Source organism: Mobula birostris, unplaced genomic scaffold, assembly GCF_030028105.1.
Source record: "Mobula birostris isolate sMobBir1 unplaced genomic scaffold, sMobBir1.hap1 scaffold_1364, whole genome shotgun sequence".
NCBI lineage: Eukaryota > Metazoa > Chordata > Chondrichthyes > Myliobatiformes > Myliobatidae > Mobula > Mobula birostris.
The window spans coordinates 78,084-100,115 of NW_027274405.1; the positions used below are offsets into that span (position 1 = coordinate 78,084).

Genomic DNA, 22,032 nt, shown 5'->3' on the forward strand with positions numbered 1-22,032 from the left:
AAGTACAGCGAATCTACAAAACATTGTGCATCATGTCAAATCAAAAGAAAAATTCCAAAACCTGGCAGCAATTTACAAAAAATTAAAACCCAAAATTGTGAAGCTGAAAAAGTATTCATTCCTATTTCTAAGTACTACACTAACTTTCCTCAGGTGTAATTTACAGTATTACCTTACCAACTCACCCAATTTGTTGGTGTAGAAAATTGGAGTATCACCTGTTTTTGGTGAATTCATAAGAATAAATACCCCATCTCTCTCCATAAAGTTCAACAGTATGGTAGATTTTCAACACACCAAACCAAAATGAAGGCAAAAGAGCATTCAAGTCAAGTCAGGGAAATAATAATAAAGAAGCACGAATCTGGGGAAGGGTACAAGATCATCTCAAAGGCACTGAACATACCTCAGGGCTCAGTGCAGTCCATCACGAAAAAGTGGAAAAACTGTGGAGATGTGCAGGACTAGTATTTCTGTTAACAGAGTGGTGCCAAGGGTGGTGGTGGGGGCAAATGCGACAGAGGCTATTAGACAAACACACGGATGTTCAGGGAATGGAGTGATATGAACACTGTATAGGCAGAAGTGATTAATTTAGTTGGCCGTTGGATCACAAATTTCATGAGATTGGTACAAAACTGTGGGCCAAAAGACCTGTACCTGTCCGTGTGCTAGGTTATAGAAAAGGTAAAGGTAAAACCCACAAGGTTCTACAAATACAGAGCATATATATTCACCCCTGTCCAACCCAGGAAATTCTCACGTCTTATTGTTTTACAACATTGAATCACAGTAGATATAATTCAGCTTTTTTGACACTGATCAACAGAAAAGACTATTCGTGTCAAAGTAAAAACAAATTTCTCTAAATTTGTCTAAAATTTATTACAATTATTAAACACAAAATTAATTGTTTGTATAATTATTCACCCCTTTCAAGACAGTATTTAGTAGATGCACCTTTGGCAGCAATTTCATCCTTGAGTCTGTGTGGATAGGTCTCTATCAGCTTTGCATATCTGGACACTGCAATTTTCCCCCATTTTTCTTTACAAAACTGCTCAAACTCTGTCAGATTGCACAGTGATTGCGAGTGAACAGCGCTTTTCAAGTCCAGCCACAAATTCTCAATTGGATTGAGGTCTGGACTCTGAATTGGCTACTCCAGGACATTAACATTGTTGTTTTTAAGCCATTCCTGTGTAGCTTTGGCTTTATACTTGGGTCATTGTCTTGCTGGAAAACAAATCTTCTCCCAAGTTGCAGTTCTCTTACAGACTGCATCAGGTTTTCCTCCAGGATTTCCCTGTATTTTGCTACATTCATTTTACTCTCTACATTCACAAGCCTTCCAGGGCCTGCTGCAGTGAAGCATCCCCACAGCATGATGCAACCACCACCATGCTTTACAGTAGGAATGGTATGGTGTGTTTTTGATGATGTGTGGTGTTTGGCCAAACATAGCGTTTAGTCTGATGGCCAACTAGCTCAATTTTGGTTTCATCAGACCATAGAACCTTCTTCCAGCTGACTTCAGAGTCTCCCATATGCCTTCTGGCAAACTCTAGCTGAGATTTCATGTGAGTTTTTAAAACAGTGGCTTCTCTTTGCTACTCTCCCATAAAGCTGCGACTGGTGAAGCACCTGGGCAACAGTTGTTGTGTGTGCAGTCTCTCCCATCTCAGCCACTGAAGCTTGTAACTCCTCTAGAGTTGTCATAGGTCTCTTGGTGGCCTCCCTCACCAGTCCCCATCTTGCAGTCACTCAGTTTTTGAGGATGGACTGTTCTAGGCAGATTTACAGCTGTGCCATATTGTTTTAATTTCTTAGATGATTAACTTAATTGTATTCCAAGGGATATTCAGTGACTTGGAAATTTCCTTGCATCCATCTCTTGACTTGTGCTTTTCTCTAACTTTTTCAGAGTTGCTTGGAGTGTTCTTTTGTCTTTGTGGTGTATTTTTTGCCAGGATACTGACTCACCAACAGTTGGACCTTCCAGATACTGTTGTGATTCTATTGTAATCAATTGAAATACCTTGACTGCACATGGTGATCTGCATTTAACTAATTATGTGACTTCCAAAACCAATCGGCTGCACCAGCGAACATTTGGTGTCATATTAAAGGGGGTGAATACTTATGCAATTAGTTTGTGTTTATATTTGTAATTAATTTAAATCAATTTGTAGAGATGTTTTGACTTCAACACGAAAGTCTTTTTCTGTTGACCAGTATTAAAAAAAAGCCAAATTAAATCCACTGTGATTCAATGTTGTAAAACACTTCCAAGGTTGGGGCAGGGCGGGGGGGGGGGGCTGAATACTTTTTAATAGGCACTGTATGTTTAGAACAAAGGGAAATAGGGAGACACTCAGGGGGCCCTGTCCTTCCAAACCCCTCTCAGCCAGTGCATTCCTGATTCCAACCCCACCCACTGGAGGAAAATCCGCCCGCCCCAGATCACCTCTAAACTTCTGGACCCTACACCCTCAGTGATTGTGCCCACCTCTATTATCCCCTTCCCCCCTGCCTCCTCTGCTACAAGGGGAACAGACCCAGCCTCTGAGATGCAAAGAGCTTTGGGGGGGGGGTTGTCCCCTCGCCATCCAGTCCTCCCCATGTGTTGTGGGGACCAGAACTGCACGTGGTTCTCCAGCTGGGGTCTGAGTCTGACCAGAGTTCACTTTTATACCCATTCCTTTTCTTACATTCTACTGCCTGTCCGGGGAAAGGAAGTATCTTGTGCTCCTTTATTAACCCCTACTCGCAAATCCGCAAACCATTTACCTGTGCAACCACCTACAGTGATCCTTGGACTTGTACACCAAGGTTTCTCTGTTCTTCAACATTCCCCAGCACACGGCCATTCACAGTGTTTAACCAGGCTCACTTGATCTCCCAAGCCGTTTCACTTCACAACTATCAATGATAAATCAGCTTATGTCTCAGCTTTCTTTGTGGATGCTGGTCTCTACTAAGACCAGTTAGATAGACACCCCCTTTTTGGGCCAAACGGCCTGTATCCCTGTGGCATTGCTGTAAGACTCAGAGACTTCACATTCCATATCCACGGATCTGTTACATAAAATTCAGAAGTTATAAATTTCTGGATTAGACCCCAGCCTGTAACCCACTCCTAAGGATTTATTATTCTACGTATAAACTCTCCGAATCTCTGGATTAGATCCTGTCCTGTAACATACTCCCTTGAGTCTGTTATTCTAGACATAAACTCCCAAATTCATGGACAAGACCCCAGCCCATAACACACTCCTGGGGCCCTGTTATTCGATATATAAACTCTTGAACCCCTGGATTAAATCCCAAACCATAACACTCTCTGAGGGATCTATTTTATATATAAACCCCTGGATTAGATCCCAAACCATAACACTCTCCTAGGGATCTGTTCTATATATAAACCTCTGGATGAGATCCTAGCCTGCTACCCAGTCCTGGATCCAAGGGATCTTGGGGTCGGGATCCGAGTCCATAGGACACTCAAAACTGTTACGCAGGTTGACTCTGTGGTTAAGAAGGCATACAGTGCATTGGCCTTCATCAATCATGGGATTGAGTTTAAGAGCCAAGAGGTAATGTTGCAGCTATATAAGACCCTGGTCAGACCCCACTTGGAGTACTGTGCTCAATTCTGGTTGCTTCATTACAGAAAGGATGTGGATACCATAGAAAGGGTGCAGAGGAGACTTACAAGGATGTTGCCTGGATTGGGGAGCATGCCTTATGAGAATAGGGTGAGTGAACTCAGCCTTTTCTCCTTGGAGCGATGGATGATGAGAGGTGGCCTGATAGAGGTGTACAAGATAATGAGAGGCATTGATCGTGTGGATAGTCAGAGGCTTTTTCCCAGGGCTGAAATGGCTAGAACAAGAGGGCATAGTTTTAAACTGCTTGGAAGTAGCTACAGAGGAGATGTCAGGGGTAAATTTTTTTTTTTTACGCAGAGAGTGGTGAGTGCGTGGAATGGGCTGCTGGTGGTGGTGGTGTAAATAGGGCTTAGAAAAATAGAGGGCTATAGGTAAGCCTAGGTAGTTCTTAGGTAAGGACATGTTCGGCACAGCTCTGTGGGCCGAAGGGTCTCTACTGTGCTGTAGGTTTTCTATGTTTCTATCTGATGTTTTGTATATAAACCCCCTGAACCAGGTCCCAGCCCGCAAACCACTCCTAGGGGTCTGTTATTCTATATATAAGGCTTGGTTGACTGCTGTGCAGTATGATGTACAGAACGGCATTTAAACACCCACTGTAATTGCTGCTGTCGTTCAACACAGAATCCACGTCATTTATTTACAGAACTGTAGAAAGCTGTACAAATGGAGTGTGAGGGTGGAGGGAGAGAGAGTGGTGAGAGGGACAGGGACAGGAGCGTCAGAGTGGGGGGGGGAGAGGGACAGGGAAAGGAGCGTCAGGGTGGGGGGAGAGAGATCGGTGAAAGGGACAGGGACAGGAGCAGGAGCGTCAGGGTGGGGGGAGAGACAGTGGTGAGAGGGACAGGAGCAGGAGCGTCAGGGTAGGGGAGAGAGAGTGGTGAGAGGGACAGGGACAGGAGAGATGGTTAGTGGGAGGGAGAGGGACAGGGAAAGGAGCGTCAGAGTGAGGGGAGAGGGACAGGGAAAGGAGAGATGGTTAGTGGGAGGGAGAGGGACAGGGAAAGGAGCATCAGAGTGAGGGGAGAGGGACAGGGAAAGGAGCGTCAGGGTAGGGGGAGAGAGAGTGGTGAGAGGGACAGGGACAGGAGAGATGGTTAGTGGGAGGGCAAAGGAGGGAAAGGGTTAGGATGAAGAATGAGGGTAGGGATAGGAGGGGAAGGAGAAGGGGGAAGAGAGCGGGAGCTCCCTCAGTTGCTGTCAGACTCCTCGCTGATGAGCCCCTTCAGATTGGACCAGGCTGTCAGCTTGCGGGGAGGATCGTCCTCCCCCTCGGAATCGGAGCCCAATGAGCGTCGGTAGGTCTGAGTGGGGGTGGTCTTGCTGCCCCAGGCTGAATCACAGTGACGGCGAGGGCGGCCTATGGACAGAGCAACCATGAGCCCAGGAATAATCCCCCCTCGCCCAAAATCACACTCCTATACAAACACCCACCACCCTGAGCAGCCTCCCCACACCCACCCCTGCGAATTGTCTGAATTGAGGGCCACAAGCCTGGGATGTCTCCCCACCCCATAGCCACAAAGTTCCAAGTTCAAAATAAATGATTATCGAAGTATGTATATGGCACCATATTCAGCCCAGAGATTTATTTAATTGTGGGTATTCACAGCTAATACAAGAAACACAATATAATCAATAAAAGACCACACTCGACAGGACAAACAACTGATGAACAAAAGACAACAGACTGCAAATACAAAAAGACAGAAAAAGAAATAACAATAAATAAATAAGCAATAAATATCGAGAACATGAGTTGAAAGTGAGTCCATAGCTTATGGGAACAGTTCAGTGACGATGAGTGAAGTTATCCCCTCTGGTTCAAGAGCCTACTAGTTGAAGCATAATAACTGTTCCTGAAACTGGTGGTGTGAGTCCTAAAGCTCTTGTTTAGAGAGCAGAGCGGCAGACACACAGGCTGAAATCTGGAGGATGCAGAGGGGGATCACAAAGGTGAGGAAAGAGGACCGGGTCGAGACAGCAGAGACTTATGGAGAGGAGGAGTTCGGTGGGTAGTAAAATGGACGAGTTCACGGCGCTAGCCAGGCGTCAGAGAACATTCCAGGAGAGTAGTGTTATGTGTTTCACTGGAACAGGGCTGCACGAGGACATACCTGACCAAAACTTTTCCATGGACGGTTTCCAGACCGTTCGGGCTGACCGGAAGTGCACTGAGAGCGGTAAGCGTAAAGTTGGGGGCTTGCTGTTCTGGTTAACAACAGATGGTGCAATCTTGGTCATATTACGATCGAGGAGCGTGTTTGTAGACCGGATATTGAACTTTTTGCTGTTGGACTCCAGCCATATTCCACCGAGATACAACACTGGGCGTCACAGGAGGTTGTTCCTGCCTGTGGCCATCGAACGTGCAGCTCCTTCCATGGAGGGACAGACACCCTGAGCCAATAGGCTGGTCCTGGACCTATTTCCCATCTGGCATAGTTTGCATATTGTTGTTTGATTGTTTGTGGTTTTTGTATTGCTATATTTATGCTCTATTCTTGGTTGGTGCAGCTGTAACGAAACCCAATTTCCCTCGGGATCAGTAAAGTATATCTATCTATTGTACCTCGTTCCTCATGCCAGCAGCGAGAATGGCGCATGGCCTGTGTGGTGGGGGTTACTGATGACGGATGCTGCTCTCTGTGTAGATGTGCTCAATGGTGGGGAGGGCTTTACCCATGATGGACTGAGTCATAGTAGGGTTTTCCATACCAGGCTGTGATACAGCCAGACAGTATACTCTCCATCACACATCCATAGAAAGTTGTCAAAATCTTAGATGACAAACAGAATCTTTGCAAAATTCTAAGAAAGTACAGGCGCTGTTTTGCTATCTTCATAACAGCAGTTACACACTGAAGCCAGGACTGATCATCCGGGATGAGAACACTGAGGAATTTAAAGCTCCGAAACCCTCTCCACCACTGATCTCCTAATGAAGACTGGCTCATGGACCTTTGGTTTTCTCCTCCTGAAGTCAATAATTAACTCCTTGGTCTTGCTGAAATTTAGTGAGAGGTTGTTGAAACTCAACACAAAGAAACCCAAACTTCAAACAACGGCGACTGAAACTGAAGGAGGGTGAATTTTCTGTGCTTGTCCGGCCACTGAGAGACATGGACGAGGAAATGCATTTCTAAATTTTCGGATGTCTGCAGGTAGATTTGACGATTTGGTTCATCATCTCCAACCATTTATTTCGCATCAGTGTACGCACAGTATACTCAGAGACTGGCAATCACCATTCGAGTTTTAGCTTCAGGTGGAAGTCAACAGGCTGCAGCTAGCTACAAACTGGTGTCAAGCACAGGGTCCTCCATAATTTCGGAGGTCTGTAAAGCTTTATGGAAAGCATTGCAGCCAGAGTTCCTTCCCTGTCCTTCAGTCGCCCTATGGGAAGCTATCGCAGCGTAGGAGGAAATGTGATGCTACCAAGCAGACCAATCACAGTTGTTGCTGTCTGTGTCAACGCGATGCATAGTTACATTTTTGGGGAGGTGCGCGTCAGGCTACGGCGTAGGGTACACAGCTACGCCCTACCTACGGCGTCAATTTGACGCATAAGTATAAATTGGCTTTTAGTTTCAGCCAACGACAGTGGTGTCGTCAGCAAACATAAATATGACATTGGAGCTGTGCTTAGCCTCACAGTTGTAAGTACCACTCAACGCCATCTCTACCTCCCAACCCGTAACCCCGTGACCACAGCCCTCTTGGCAAAACTCACAATCCCATCCTCCCTCATGCCTCCTTCTCACCCCTTTCTACCAGCCCCCTCTCCCCTCCCTTTCCTGGCATGGCCCCTTCTCTCCACAGCCACACAACCGTCCCACGGAGACGGACAGGATACCCACCCTCGGTCACAATGATGTTATTGACATCCAGCGAAGCCAGTTCTGCTTCTTCCTCCCGTCTGAGCCGTACAGCCTTACACTTCTCCAGGGTGGGGTTCCCTGTGGAGGGGAGGGGGAGGGGGGGGAAAGGGTGGGGAACAGCGTGGTTAAGAGTGTGGTACGTTGGACAGAGAACATTGGGAACGAAGGGGAGTTTAATGGGGAAAGAGGCAGAGAGGGGAAATTGGGTTTGCAAATGAGGTGAGGGAAGATGGGGAGAAGGGACGGAGGTGGTAGATATTGGCATGAACATAAGGAACAGATTAGCGGGGGATGGTCCAGCGAGACAGCACAGCATGATGCATTTACCGAGACACAGGAGATGTGTACAGAAGGGGGACAGAGAACGGTATACGAGGAAGACTCACCTTCCACCCCCAGCTTCTCCAGCTCCTGCCGAAGCACCCTAATCATGGACTTGTTGGAATGACAGTTTTCAAAGAGCTTCTTGTAGTTCCTGCGGACCCCACAGGCGAGGATACAGCGCTTCAGCCGCCGGACTGTGGGGTGTTCCTCCTTCCTGCTGCCTGACTGCTTCTGTAATCCGATGTCCACTGGTCAGCTTGGGGCATGAGACACCCATCCCGGGAGTGAGAGATGGGACACTGTGATGGGACGGTGTGGAGGGAGATTCACTCTGTGTCTGACCCCGGGAGTGTGTGATGGGACAGTGTGGAGGGAGCTTCACTCTGTGTGTGCCCCCGGGAGTGTGCGATGGGACGGTGTGGAGGGAGATTCACTCTGTGTCTGACCCCGGGAGTGTGTGATGGGACGGTGTGGAGGGAGCTTCACTCTGTGTCTGACCCCGGGAGTGTGTGACGGGACGGTGTGGAGGGAGCTTCACTCTGTGTCTGACCCCGGGAGTGTGTGATGGGACGGTGTGGATGGAGCCTCCCCCTGCATGCGGCCTGTAAGGACGTGCCTTATTCTGATTGTTGAAAGTCACTTCCATTGTGATTGGTTAGTTCAGACGCTACAGCTGATTTTTCTATTGGAAAACTGCCTGGTGTCCAGTTTCAAATGTCCTGGGTGTATAAAACAGCACGTGGGAGGGGCTTTCTCTCTGTTTGCTTTGTTCAAGGTGAGGCCATTGGGAAGGTATGCCGTGTGTGCACCTTTAACAAACTAACGAGAGGAAATCTGAGCAACACACACACACACACACAAAATGCTGGAGAAACTCAGCAGGCCAGGCAGCATCTATAGAAAAGAGTAGTCAATGTTTTGGGTTGAAACCTTTCAGCCTGAAACGTCGGCTGAACTTCTTCTTCCCCACAGATGCTGCCTGGCCTGCTGAGCCCCTCCAGCATTTTGTGTGTGTTGCTCTTTTAACTAAGTATGTTTGTTGAATGTTCGGCTTTGTAGTGTCAGTAACTTGGGGAACATAAATGTTTGGTCAAATTTTTACTGTTTGTAGAAAAATGATTAACATACCTATTTGCAGAGAGTGATTTCTGACCTATGAAGCTGATTGAATATTACAGCGTGTAACCCATACCCTGGTGTAGTTCCCTGGTTGTGATCTCACCTTGCTGTGTTCCTTATGCTGTGCTTTCTTCCTCGAGGGAGACCCACTCTGCCCGTCAGCCTCTTTGTCCACTTCGCTGGCCGATGTGGATCTTGTATCCGAGGAACCCTCGTCCCCAGAGTGACCCTTGTTCCTCTTCAATCCCTCGTGTGGTGACCTCTGTGACTTGCCCCTATCTGTCTCTTCCTCACTTGATGAATTCCCTCCACTTGTCGCTTTCTCCTCCCCCTTCTCTCCCCCTCTTGTTCCTTGCTCCTCATAAGAATCTCCTGATTCTTCATCACTCTCTTGCTTCCTGCCATCACCCTTCCCGTTCCTTGCTTTCTGCTTGTGGCCCTCTATCCTTCTCTCCCTCCCTCCTGCCAGCTTTCCGTTCCTTGGTACTGTTCTCAATGATTCCTCCTCCTTACTGTCCTCACTATCCTCATCCTCTGACACGTCCTCCTCCTTCTCTTTGGACCCACTCTTCCTCTGGGATCCTTGCACACTCTTCTGTCTCACTCTAGAGATCTCCTTCATATGCTTCCTACTCCATTCTTCCTCACCCTCACTCACCTCTGATTCCTCCTCACTCCCCTCCTCTGACACTGCTTCCTTCTTCTGTTTGGACCTGTTATTCCTCTGGGTCCCTTGCACACCCTTCTTCTTCTTTCTGCCAGTCTGCTTCTTCGTCTTCTGCACTCTCTCCTCCTCACTGCCTTCACTATCCTCATCTTCCTCTGACACCTCCTTCTTCTGTTTTGATCCACTCTTCCTCTTAGACCCTTGCGTACTCTTCTGCTTCACTTTGAACATCTCTTTCTTCGTCTTCCCTACACTGTCCTCATCCTCCTCTGACACCCCCTTCTCCTGCTTGGATCCACTCTTCCTCTGGGACCCTTTCTGTTTCCCTTTGACTTTCTGCTTCTTCGTCTTCCCTACACTCTCCTCTTCACTGTCTTCACTATTCTCGTCCTCCTCTGACACCTCCTTCTTCTTCTGTTTGGACCCAGCCTTCCTCTGGGACCCTTGCATGCCCTTCTGCCTTACTCTTGAGCTCTCCTTCACATTCTTCCCACTCCACTCCTCCTCACTCTCACTCGCCTCTGATATTTCCTCAGTCTTCATCACCTCCTTCAGTTTGGACCCTCTCTTCCGCTGGGACCCTTGCACACCCTTCTTATGTCTCCCCTCCCTCCTTGCCTTCTCCTCCTCCCTCTCACTGCCTTCACCACCCTCCTCCGCCTCAGACAGCACCTCGACCTGCCGGGGGGTGGGTTTCCTCAGTGCCCCTCGGGCAGTATCAGCGTCCTCACCCGCCCAGTTTCTGCTCTGGGTGAACTTTCTCCCAGCTCGTTTGTGTCCCTCCTCCTCTCCGCTCAGCTGTGAGTCAGGACCTCGGTCGCCCTCCTTCCGGGGACTGTCCACGTGGGAACACCTCGTCAGGCACTCTGATAATTCCTGCCCTGATTTCATTGCAGATTCCTCTCCGTCTCTTCCCTCCACCGCCTCTCCGGCACCTCTCCCCTGCCCTGGAAGAGCTCCTGGCTTCCGGTCAGTCTCAGAGGCTGGTTCATCTCCTCCAACTCCCCTGCATCGCAGCTCATCACCTGACTCGTCCCGTCGGGGAGACTCAGATCCGATGTCTGGAATGTTTCGGAGAAAAAAAATCCTTCAGCCATTGGCATAGGAGAGGTGACTAAAATATAAGGAACTAGAGGACTAGAATATAAAAGCAAGGTTGTAATGTTAAGACTTTATAAAGCACTGGGGAGGCCTCTCAGAGTATTGTGAACAGGTTTAGCCCATTTATTTTAGAAGGGATGTTCTGAATCTGGGGTGAGTTCAAAGGAGGTTCATGAAAATGATTCCAGGATTGAATGGCTTGTCATATGAAGAGGTTTGATGGCTCTGGCTCTGTATTCACTGGAATTTGGAAGAATGAGTGGTGACCTCATTGAAACCTATCAAATGGTGAAAGGGCTTGATAGAGTGGATGTGGACAGGATGCTTCCTATGGTGGAAGAGTCTTAAGACCAGAGGACACAACATCAGAATAGAGAGGTGTCCTTTTAGAACAGAGATGAGGAGGAATTTCTTTGGCCAGAGAGTGGTGAATGTGTGGAATTCAAGGCCACAGGCAGCTATAGAGGCCAAATCTTTATATCTGTTTAAGGCAGATGTTGCCACATTCTTGATTGGTCAGGGCATGAAGGGGTACGGGGAGAAGGGGTTGGGCTGAGAGGAAAATTGTATCAGCTAGGATGAAATAGCAGAGCAGACGCGATGGGCTAAATGTCTAATTTTGCTCCTATATCTAACGGTCTCTTCCCCCCCTACGACTCCCCCCCATATCCATTACCCATCCCTCCCCCTCTCTCCCCTATAAACCTCCCTGTCTGTCAGTCTCCCACCCAACCCTTCCCTGCCTGTCACCCCTCCTTCCCCTTTACAGCCCTGCCTGTCTCTGCCACCCCTCAGTCTCCTACACCCCTCCCCATCTGTCACCCTCTCTTCCCTCTACACTCCTTTCTGCCTGTTACCCCCACCCCTCTACAGCTCTCATCTGTAACCCCTCCCTTCTTTACACTTCTTGCCGCCTCCATCACCCCTCCTTATCTCCATAGACCCCTTCCCTACACCCCTCCCTGTCTCTGCAACTCCCTCCCTCCCCTATACTCCTTCCTATCTCTGTGACACCTTCCCTCCCCATACGCTTCCGCCTGTCAACCACTCCCCCTCTACAGCTGTCCCTGCCTCTGTCACCCCCTCCTTCCCCTACACCCCTCCCCGTCTCTATGATCCCTTCCAGCCTCTGTCTCTAGATTTTGTCTGTTTCAATGAAGAAATCCACGGTTAGGTGTCCTACCTGACTCAGTGGAGGCGATTCGTCCCCTCTTCCTCTGAGGGGCTGCCCCTCGGGGAGGGGGGTTCTCACTGCCACTTCCCTCTTGTCGCTGGCGTTTCCGAGAGAGCTCCTGTTGCTTCTTGTTCTTCAGGACCTCCGCCTTCCTGCTGAGGGGCTCGTCATCACTTGAGTCACTGCTCTGTAAAGCAGGGACAAGAGTGGAATGAGTGGGAGGTATCCTAGGACAGAGCAGGCTCCCACTCCACCCCTCAACTGCATTGGTGGGGGATAGAATCATTGCGTGTGTGTGTGTGTGTGTGTGTGTGTGTGTGTGTGTGTGTGTGTATATATATACGTAGCTGATATCTGTGTGAATGTGAGCGTGTGAGAATGTGTGTGTGTGTGTGAGAGAGAGTGTGTGTGAGAGAGAGTGAGAGAGTGTGAGAGAGTGAGAGAGTGTGAGAGAGTGAGAGAGTGTGAGAGAGAGCGCGCGAGAGTGCAAGAGAGAGCGAGAGAGTGTGTGCATCAGAGCGAGAAAGTGTGCGCGTGAGAGTTTGTGTGAGGGAGAGAGAGAGAGAGAATCTGAGCATATGTAGCTGGTATCTGTGTGAGTATGTGTGATCTTACTGGAGGCAGGGGCAGACAGAGAGAGAGACACACACACACACACACAAGGTTTCCAGTAGAACTTAACAGCACAGTACAGGCTTTTCGACTCACAATATTATGTCAAACTTTTAACCTACTCCAAGTTCAATCTTTCTCTTGTGTCCTCCATTTTTCTATCATCCATGTGCCTATCTCAGAGTCCCTAATGTATCTGCCTCTACCACACCTGGCAGCATGCTCCACACAGCCACCACTCCCTGTATAAAAAATACAGTTACCTTTGACAACCCCTCTATACTTTTCTCCAATCAGCTTAAAATTATGCCCCCTTGTATAAGCCATTTGCACTCTGGGAACAGTGTCTGGCTGTCCACTCATCTCTGCCCCTTATAGTCATACTTAATTGATCCCGAGGGAAATTGGTTTTCGCTACAGTTGCACCATAAATAATAAATAGAACCATAAATAGTTTAGTAATATATAAATTATGCCAGTAAATTATGAAATGTCCAGGACCAGCCTACTGGCTCAGGGTGCCTGACCCTCCAAAGGAGGAGTTGTAAAGTTTGATGGCCACAGGCAGGAATGACTTCCTATGACGCTCTGTGCTGCATCTTGGTGGAATGAGTCTCTGGCTGAATGTACTCCTGTGTCCACCCAGTACATTATGTGGTGGATGGGAGACATTGACCAAGATGGCATGCAACTTGGACAGCATCCTCTTTTCAGACACCACCGTCAGAGAGTCCAGTTCCATCCCCACAACATCACTGGCCTTACGAATGAGTTTGTTGATTCTGTTGGCGTCTGCTACCCTCAGCCTGTTGCCCCAGCACACAACAGCAAACATGATAGCACTGGCCACCACAGACTCGTAGAACATCCTCAGCATCGTCCGGCAGATGTTAAAGGACCTCAGTCTCCTCAGGAAATAGAGACGGCTCTGACCCTTCTTGTTTATCAGCTTTCACACCTCTTTCAAGTCACCGCTCATTCTCTTCACACCAGAGAAAAAACCCTAGGTTGCTCAACCTGTCCTCATAAGACATGCTCATTAGTCCAGGTAGCACCCTGGTAAATCTCCTCTCTAATGAGGTGACCAGAAATGAACACAATATCCCAAGTGTGGTCTAACTAGGATTTTATAGAGCTGCAACATTACTCATGGCTCTTCAATTCAATCCCTTGACTAATGAAGGTAAACACACCATACTCCTTCTTACCAACCCTATCAGCTTGTGGACCTCCAAGATCGTTCTGCTCCTCCACACTGCTAAGAATGCTGCCATTAACCCTGTCTTTTGCCTTCATGTTCAACCTTCCAAAGTGAACCACTTGAACTCTATCTGCCTCTTCTAAGCCCAGCTCTGCATCTTGTCAATGTCCCGTTGTAACCTACGACAACCTTCTACACTCTCACATCCATTAACCTTTGTGTCATCTGTAAACCTTCCAACTCACCCATTCTCTTCCTCATCCAAGCCACTTACAAAAAAATCACAAAGAGCAGGGGTCCCAGATCAGATCCCTGCAGCCCACCGCTGGTCACAAACCACCAGGTAGAACATTCTCCATCTGCTACCAGCCTCTGCCTTCTGTGGGCAAGTTGATTCTGAATATCTCGCAGGGGTATGTGTGTGCGTATAGCTGGGTGTCTGTATGTGTAGCCAGGTGTGTGTGTGTGTGTGTGTGTGTGTGTGTTTTTTGTATGTATGTATATAGCTGGGTGTCTCTGTGTGTGTAGCTGGAATCTGTGGAAAAAAGCTGCTTACATTTACTCTATCTGCACCACCCTCCCCCCATAATTTTGTATAGCTTTATCAAATCTCCCCTCAATCTTCTACGTTCCAAGGCAGGGGTTGCAACGTTTTTTTTCTATGCCTTGGACCAATGTCATTAGGCAAGGGGTCTGTGGACTCCAGGTTTGGAATCCTTGTTCCAACGGAATAATGTCCTAACCTATTCAAACTTTCCCTACAACTCATGTCCTCAGTCCCAGCAACATCCTTGTAAGCTTTCTGTGCTCATTCAATTTCACTTACATCTTTCCTGAAGGTGAGCAAAACTGCATACAATACTCCAAATTAGACCTCACTGACATCTTTTACAACTTCAACATAACACCCCAACTCCTGAATTCAATAAACACACATCAAAGTTGCTGGTGAACGCAGCAGGCCAGGCAGCATCTCTAGGAAGAGGTACAGTCGACATTTCAGGCCGAGGCCCGGATGAAGATATTTTTGAAATTTTCGTTATTTTTTTCTCTCCAACGGCGTTCTGAGAGGCGGGACTGCGCAGGCGTGTGACGTCGGGCAGTGCAGCGCGGCAGATTTAAAAGGGCAGAAATCCTGCTTCGGGTTTGATTCGAAGAAGGAGTCTGAGAGTCTGAGTGGGAGTGCCGAGAACGATATTTTTGAAATTTTCGTTATTTTTTTCTCTCCAACGGCGTTCTGAGAGGCGGGACTGCACAGGCGTGTGACGTCGGGCTGTGCAGCGCGGCAGATTTAAAAGGAACAGAGCCTCATAGAGCGGGCAGCGTAGTTTGCGGGCTGCGGAGTGAGCCGGGAGCAGAGTGAAGACTTAAGGGCTTCGGCTCAACGGGCTTAGGCGGAAACAGGCGAGGGAGGTTTGGCATTCATTTTCTGTTGTTATTTGAGGAGAGGGGCAGTATGAGTGTGAGGGCAGTTTGCTGTTCTCGGTGTCGGATGTGGGAGGCCCTGGAGTCTCCAAGCCTCCCGGACGTCTACATCTGCGCCAAGTGCATAGAGATGCAGCTCCTAAGGGACCGCGTTACGGAACTGGAGCTGCAGCTCGATGACCTTCGTCTGGTCAGGGAGAGTGAGGAGTTGATAGAGAGGAGTTGCAGGCAGGTGGTCACGCTGGGGCCACGGGAGGCAGACAAGTGGGTCACGGTTAGGAGGGGGAAGGGGAAGAGTCAGGTAATAGGGAGTACCCCGATGGCTGTACCCCTTAACAATAGGTACTCCTGTTTGAGTACTGTTGGGGGGGGACAGCTTACCCGGGGGAAGCGACAGTGGCCGTGCCTCTGGCACAGAGTCTGGCCCTGTAGCTCAGAAGGGTAGGGCAAGGAAGAGGAGGGCAGTTGTGATAGGGGACTTGATAGTAAAGGGGTCAGATAGGCGATTCTGTGGACGCAGTCCAGAGACCCAGATGGTAGTCTGCCTCCCTGGTGCCAGGGTCCGGGATATTTCTGATCGTGTCCAAGATATCCTGAAGTGGGAGGGTGAGGAGCCAGAGGTCGTGGTACATATAGGTACCAATGACATAGGTAGGAAAAGGGATGAGGTCCTGAAAGGAGAATATAGGGAGCTAGGAAAGGAGTTGAGAAAAAGGACCGCAAAGGTAGTAATCTCGGGATTACTGCCTGTGCCACGCGACAGTGAGAGTAGGAATGCGATGAGGTGGAGGATAAATGCGTGGCTGAGGGATTGGAGCAGGGGGCAGGGATTCAAGTTTTTGGATCATTGGGACCTCTTTTGGTGCAGGCGTGACCTGTACAAAAAGGACGGGTTACACTTGAATCCTAGGGGGACCAATATCCTGGCAGGGAGATTAGCGAGGGCTACTGAGGTGACTTTAAACTAGAATGGTTGGGGGGTGGGAATCAAATTAAAGAGGCTCGGCGTGAGGAGGTTAGTTCACAACAGGGGGCTGGGAACCAGTGCAGAGAGACAGGGAGGTGTAAAGTGAGGGTAGAAGCAAAAAGTACTAAGGAGAAGAGTAAAAGTGGCAGGCCGACAAATCCAGGGCAAGCATTAAAAAGGGCCACTTTTCAACATAATTGTACAACGGCTAAGAGAGTTGCAAAAGAGCGCCTGAAGGCTTTGTGTGTCAATGCAAGGAGCATTCGTAATAAGGTGGATGAATTGAAAGTGCAGATTGTTATTAATGATTATGATATAGTTGGGATCACAGAGACATGGCTCCAGGGTGACCAAGGATGGGAGCTCAACGTTCAGGGATATTCAATATTCAGGAGGGATAGACATGAAGGGAGGGGAGGTGGAGTGGCGTTGCTGGTTAAAGAAGAGACTACGCAATAGAAAGGAAGGACATAAGCTGGGAAGATGTGGAATCGATATGGGTAGAGCTGAGTAACACTAAGGGGCAGAAGACGCTGGTGGGAGTTGTGTACAGGCCACCTAACAGTAGTAGTGAGGTCGGAGATGGTATTAAATAGGAAATTAGAAATGTGTGCAATAAAGGAACAGCAGTTATAATGGGTGACTTCAATCTACATGTAGATTGGGTGAACCAAATTGGTAAAGGTGCTGAGGAAGAGGATTTCTTGGAATGTATGCGGGATGGATTTTTGAACCAACATGTCGAGGAACCAACTAGAGAGCAGGCTATTCTGGACTGGGTTTTGAGCAATGAGGAAGGGTTAATTAGCAATCTTGTTGTGAGAGGCCCCTTGGATAAGAGTGACCATAATATGGTGGAATTCTTCATTAAGATGGAGAGTGACATAGTTAATTCAGAAACAAAGGTTCTGAACTTAAAGAGGGGTAACTTTGAAGGTATGAGACGTGAATTAGCTAAGATAGACTGGCAAATGACACTTAAAGGATTGACGGTGGATATGCAATGGCAAGCATTTAAAGGTTGCATGGATGAACTACAACAATTGTTCATCCCAGTTTGGCAAAAGAATAAATCAAGGAAGGTAGTGCACCCGTGGCTGACAAGAGAAATTAGGGATAGTATCAATTCCAAAGAAGCAGCATACAAATTAGCCAGAGAAAGTGGCTCACCTGAGGACTGGGAGAAATTCAGAGTTCAGCAGAGGAGGACAAAGGGCTTAATTAGGAAGGGGAAAAAAGATTATGAGAGAAAACTGGCGGGGAACATAAAAACTAACTGTAAAAGCTTTTATAGATATGTAAAAAGGAAAAGACTGGTAAAGACAAATGTAGGTCCCCTACAGACAGAAACAGGTGAATTGATTATGGGGAGCAAGGACATGGCAGACCAATTGAATAACTACTTTGGTTCTGTCTTCACTAAGGAGGACATAAATAATCTTCCAGAAATAGTAGGGGACAGAGGGTCCAGTGAGATGGAGGAACTGAGCGAAATACTTGTTAGTAGGGAAGTGGTGTTAGGTAAATTGAAGGGATTGAAGGCAGATAAATCCCCAGGGCCAGATGGTCTGCATCCTAGAGTGCTTAAGGAAGTAGCCCAAGAAATAGTGGATGCATTAGTGATAATTTTTCAAAACTCGTTAGATTCTGGACTAGTTCCTGAGGATTGGAGGGTGGCTAATGTAACCCCACTTTTTAAAAAAGGAGGGAGAGAGAAACCAGGGAATTATAGACCGGTTAGCCTAACGTCAGTGGTGGGGAAACTGCTGGAGTCAGTTATCAAAGATGTGATAACAGCACATTTGGAAAGCGGTGAAATCATTGGACAAAGTCAGCATGGATTTGTGAAGGGAAAATCATGTCTGACGAATCTCATTGAATTTTTTGAGGATGTAACTAGTAGAGTGGATGGGGGAGAACCAGTGGATGTGGTATATTTGGATTTTCAAAAGGCTTTTGACAAGGTCCCACACAGGAGATTAGTGTGCAAACTTAAAGCACACGGTATTGGGGGTAAGGTATTGATGTGGATGGAGAATTGGTTAGCAGACAGGAAGCAAAGAGTGGGAATAAACGGGACCTTTTCAGAATGGCAGTCAGTGACTAGTGGGGTACCGCAAGGCTCAGTGCTGGGACCCCAGTTGTTTACAATATATATTAATGACTTGGATGAGGGAATTAAATGCAGCATCTCCAAGTTTGCAGATGACACGAAGCTGGGTGGCAGTGTTAGCTGTGAGGAGGATGCTAAGAGGATGCAGGGTGACTTGGATAGGTTGGGTGAGTGGGCAAATTCATGGCAGATGCAATTTAATGTGGATAAATGTGAAGTTATCCACTTTGGTAGCAAAAATAGGAAAACAGATTATTATCTGAATGGTGGCTGATTAGGAAAAGGGGAGGTGCAACGAGACCTGGGTGTCATTATACACCAGTCATTGAAAGTGGGCATGCAGGTACAGCAGGCGGTGAAAAAGGCGAATGGTATGCTGGCATTTATAGCGAGAGGATTTGAGTACAGGAGCAGGGAGGTACTACTGCAGTTGTACAAGGCCTTGGTGAGACCACACCTGGAGTATTGTGTGCAGTTTTGGTCCCCTAATCTGAGGAAAGACATCCTTGCCATAGAGGGACTACAAAGAAGGTTCACCAGATTGATTCCTGGGATGGCAGGACTTTCATATGAGGAAAGACTGGATGAACTGGGCTTATACTCGTTGGAATTTAGAAGATTGAGGGGGGATCTGATTGAAACATATAAAATCCTAAAGGGATTGGACAGGCTAGATGCAGGAAGATTGTTCCCGATGTTGGGGAAGTCCAGAACAAGGGGTCACAGTTTGAGGATAAAGGGGAAGCCTTTTAGGACCGAGATTAGGAAAAACTTCTTCACTCAGAGAGTGGTGAATCTGTGGAATTCTCTGCCACAGGAAGCAGTTGAGGCCGGTACATTGGCTATATTTAAGAGGGAGTTAGATATGGCCCTTGTGGCTACGGGGATCAGGGGGTATGGAGGGAAGGCTGGGGCGGGGTTCTGAGTTGGATGATCAGCCATGATCATAATAAATGGCGGTGCAGGCTTGAAGGGCCAAATGGCCTACTCCTGCACCTATTTTCTATGTTTCTATAACCATATAATAATTACAGCACGGAAACAGGCCATCTTAGCCCTTCTAGTCCGTGCCGAACTCTTACCCTATCCTAGTCCCACCGACCTGCACTCAACCCATAACCCTCCATTCCTTTCCTGTCCATATAGCTATCCAATTTAGCTTTAAATGACAACATCAAACCTGCCTCAACCACTTCTGCTGGAAGCTCATTCCACACAGCTACCACTCTCTGAGTAAAGATGTTACCCCTCATGTTACTCCTAAACTTTTGCCCTTTGGTGTGTTGGGCACGTGGCCAAGTGGTTAAGGCGTTCGTCTAGTTACCTCAAGATCGCTAGTTCGAGCCTCAGCTGTGGCAATGTGTTTGTGTCCTTGAGCAAGGCACTTAATCACACATTGCTCTAGTCTGTGCGAGGAGTGGCGCCCCACACAGACTTCCAATCTGCGCCTTGTAAGGCATGAAAATGCCTGACGCAAGCCTCTCATGGTCTGAGTCGACGTTCCCTCCCCTCCCCTTTGCCCTTCTCAACTCATGTCCTCTTGTTTGAATCTTCCCCACTCTCAATGGAAAAAGCCTATCCATGTCAACTCTATCTATCCCCCTCATAATTTTAAATACCTCTATCAAGTCCTCAACCTTCTACACATTCCAAAGAATAAAGACCTAACTTGTTCAACCTTTCTCTGTAACTTAGGAGATGAAACCTAGGCAACATTTTAGTAAATCTCCTCTGTACTCTCTCAATTTATTGACATCTTTCCTATAATCCAGTGACCAGAACTGTATACAATATTCCAAATTTGGCCTAACCAATGCCTTGTACAATTTCACTATTACATCCCAACTCCTATACTCAATGCTCTGATTTATAAAGGCCAGCAAACCAAAAGCTTTCTTCACCACCCTATCCACATGAGATTCCACCTTCAGGGAACTATGCACCATTATTCCTAGATCCCTCTGTTCTACTGCATTCTTCAATGCCCTACCATTTACCGTGTATGTCCTATTTTGATTAGTCCTACCAAAATGTAGCACCTCACATTTATCAGCATTAAACTCCATCTGCCATCTTTCAGCCCACTCTTCTAACTGGCCTAAATCTCTCTGCAAGCTTTGAAATCCTACCTCATCATCCACAACTCCACCTATCTTAGTATCATCTGCATACTTACTAATCCAATTTACCACCCCATCATCCAGATCATTAATGTATATGACAAACAACATTGGACCCAGTACAGATCCCTGAGGCACACCACTACACACCGTCCTCCAATCTGACACACAGTTATCCACCACTACTCTCTGGCATCTCCCATCCAGCCACTGCTGAATCCATTTTACTACTTCGATATTAATGCCTAACGATTGAACCTTCCTAACTAACCTGTGGAACCTTGTCAAAGGCCTTACTGAAGTCCATATAGACAACATCCACTGCTTTACCCAGGGTCTCGGCCTGAAACGTGACTGTACCTCTTCCTAGAGATGCTGCCTGGCCTGCTGTGTTCACCAGCAACTTTGATGTGTGTCACCGCTTTACTGTCAACTTTCCTAGTAACCTCATCAAAAAATTCAATAAGATTTGTCAAACATGACCTCCTCGAAAAACTCTAAGATTCGTGAGATATGACCTACCACACACAAAGTCATGTGGACTAACTCCTTATATACACAGCTGGTGTTGTCTGAGTGTGTGGGAGAGATTGTGTGTGTGTGTAAGCTTGAGTGAGAGTGAGAGAATGTGGGCATGTCTGAGTGTGTTATTGTGCCAGCTGGGATTCAGCATGATGTGCCCCCTTGGTGAAAGGCTGGGCTCCCAAAGGACTCAGCGTACCCGATGAGTCCTGTCTTCACTCACCGGGTATTCAATCAGTGCTCTCTCCACCACCTCTTTCAACTCTGCCTTCTCCTTGCTGCTCAGGGTTTCCTTCTGGAGGTGCTTCAGATATTTCTGCTGCACGATGGAGTGTGTCAGGTCACTGAGACAGAGAGAATGGGGGATGATTGTTATCGGTGTCACGATGGATAGGACGGATCTGATGGAGGTTTATAATGAGTACAGACAGTAATGAGCAGGAGAAAATGTCTCATACCAGGCGTTGCATTTAAGTTGAGGGAGTTAAGTTCAAAGGAGATGTGGGGGCCAAGTTTATGTTCGCAGAGAGAGCGGCGGATGTCTGTAATGCTGCCAGGGAAGCTGGTGGACTGAGGCTGCAGACCGCTGGACGTGCAGGAAAGGGATGGAGAGGAATATTGTCCAGGCAAAAGGGTTTAGTTTAGTTGGACAACTGCTCTCTGTCACCTGAGGTTAGTGGGCTAACGAAATGGTTTCAGTGGCCGGGGGTTATTTATGTTAGGTGAGGGGCACGCACGTTGCGAGAGATGTCTGTACCTAACGCGGGGATTTACCTCAGGCCGCTCCTCAGCAGCTCCGACACAAACTCCCGCATCTCCTCCGCCATTTTGCTTCCCGCCTCGGCACGGCGACCAATGGGGGCCTCGCCGCTGCCCTTTGCCCCGGCCTGCAGCCAATGGCCGCGGACGCACGTCTGGCCAAAGAGGCGGGCGGTAGCGCCATCTTGGTGAGGGGTTTTCGATTACGTCACAAGACGCTGATTGGTTCAGATGTGCAGGAACGCCATCTTGCTGCGGTCGGTTCCTTCCGACGGGACATCTGTCCCACGCCTTTCCCCTGCAGGTTACTACGGCGGCGGCGGCGGCCGCAGCTCCTCAGTGCACCAATGTCCGTGAGCAGGGGGAACCGCCCTCA

The 22,032-nt window shown here is 47.9% G+C and overlaps 1 protein-coding gene across 1 annotated transcript; it reads right to left on the minus strand.

Annotated features, from left to right (window-relative positions):
* Nucleotides 1-4,725: 4,725 nt before the first annotated feature.
* On the minus strand, nt 4,726-21,806 carry LOC140192450 (uncharacterized). Its single transcript, XM_072250047.1, has 7 exons — nt 21,672-21,806; nt 21,121-21,241; nt 11,947-12,124; nt 9,099-10,723; nt 7,939-8,107; nt 7,532-7,630; nt 4,726-5,031 (listed from the first exon to the last, which is right to left on the minus strand). Exons 1-7 carry the CDS (start codon nt 21,722-21,724, stop codon nt 4,862-4,864), a joined length of 2,415 nt encoding a protein of 804 aa, XP_072106148.1. The 5' UTR covers nt 21,725-21,806; the 3' UTR covers nt 4,726-4,861.
* Between the last annotated feature and the right edge of the window lie 226 nt (nt 21,807-22,032).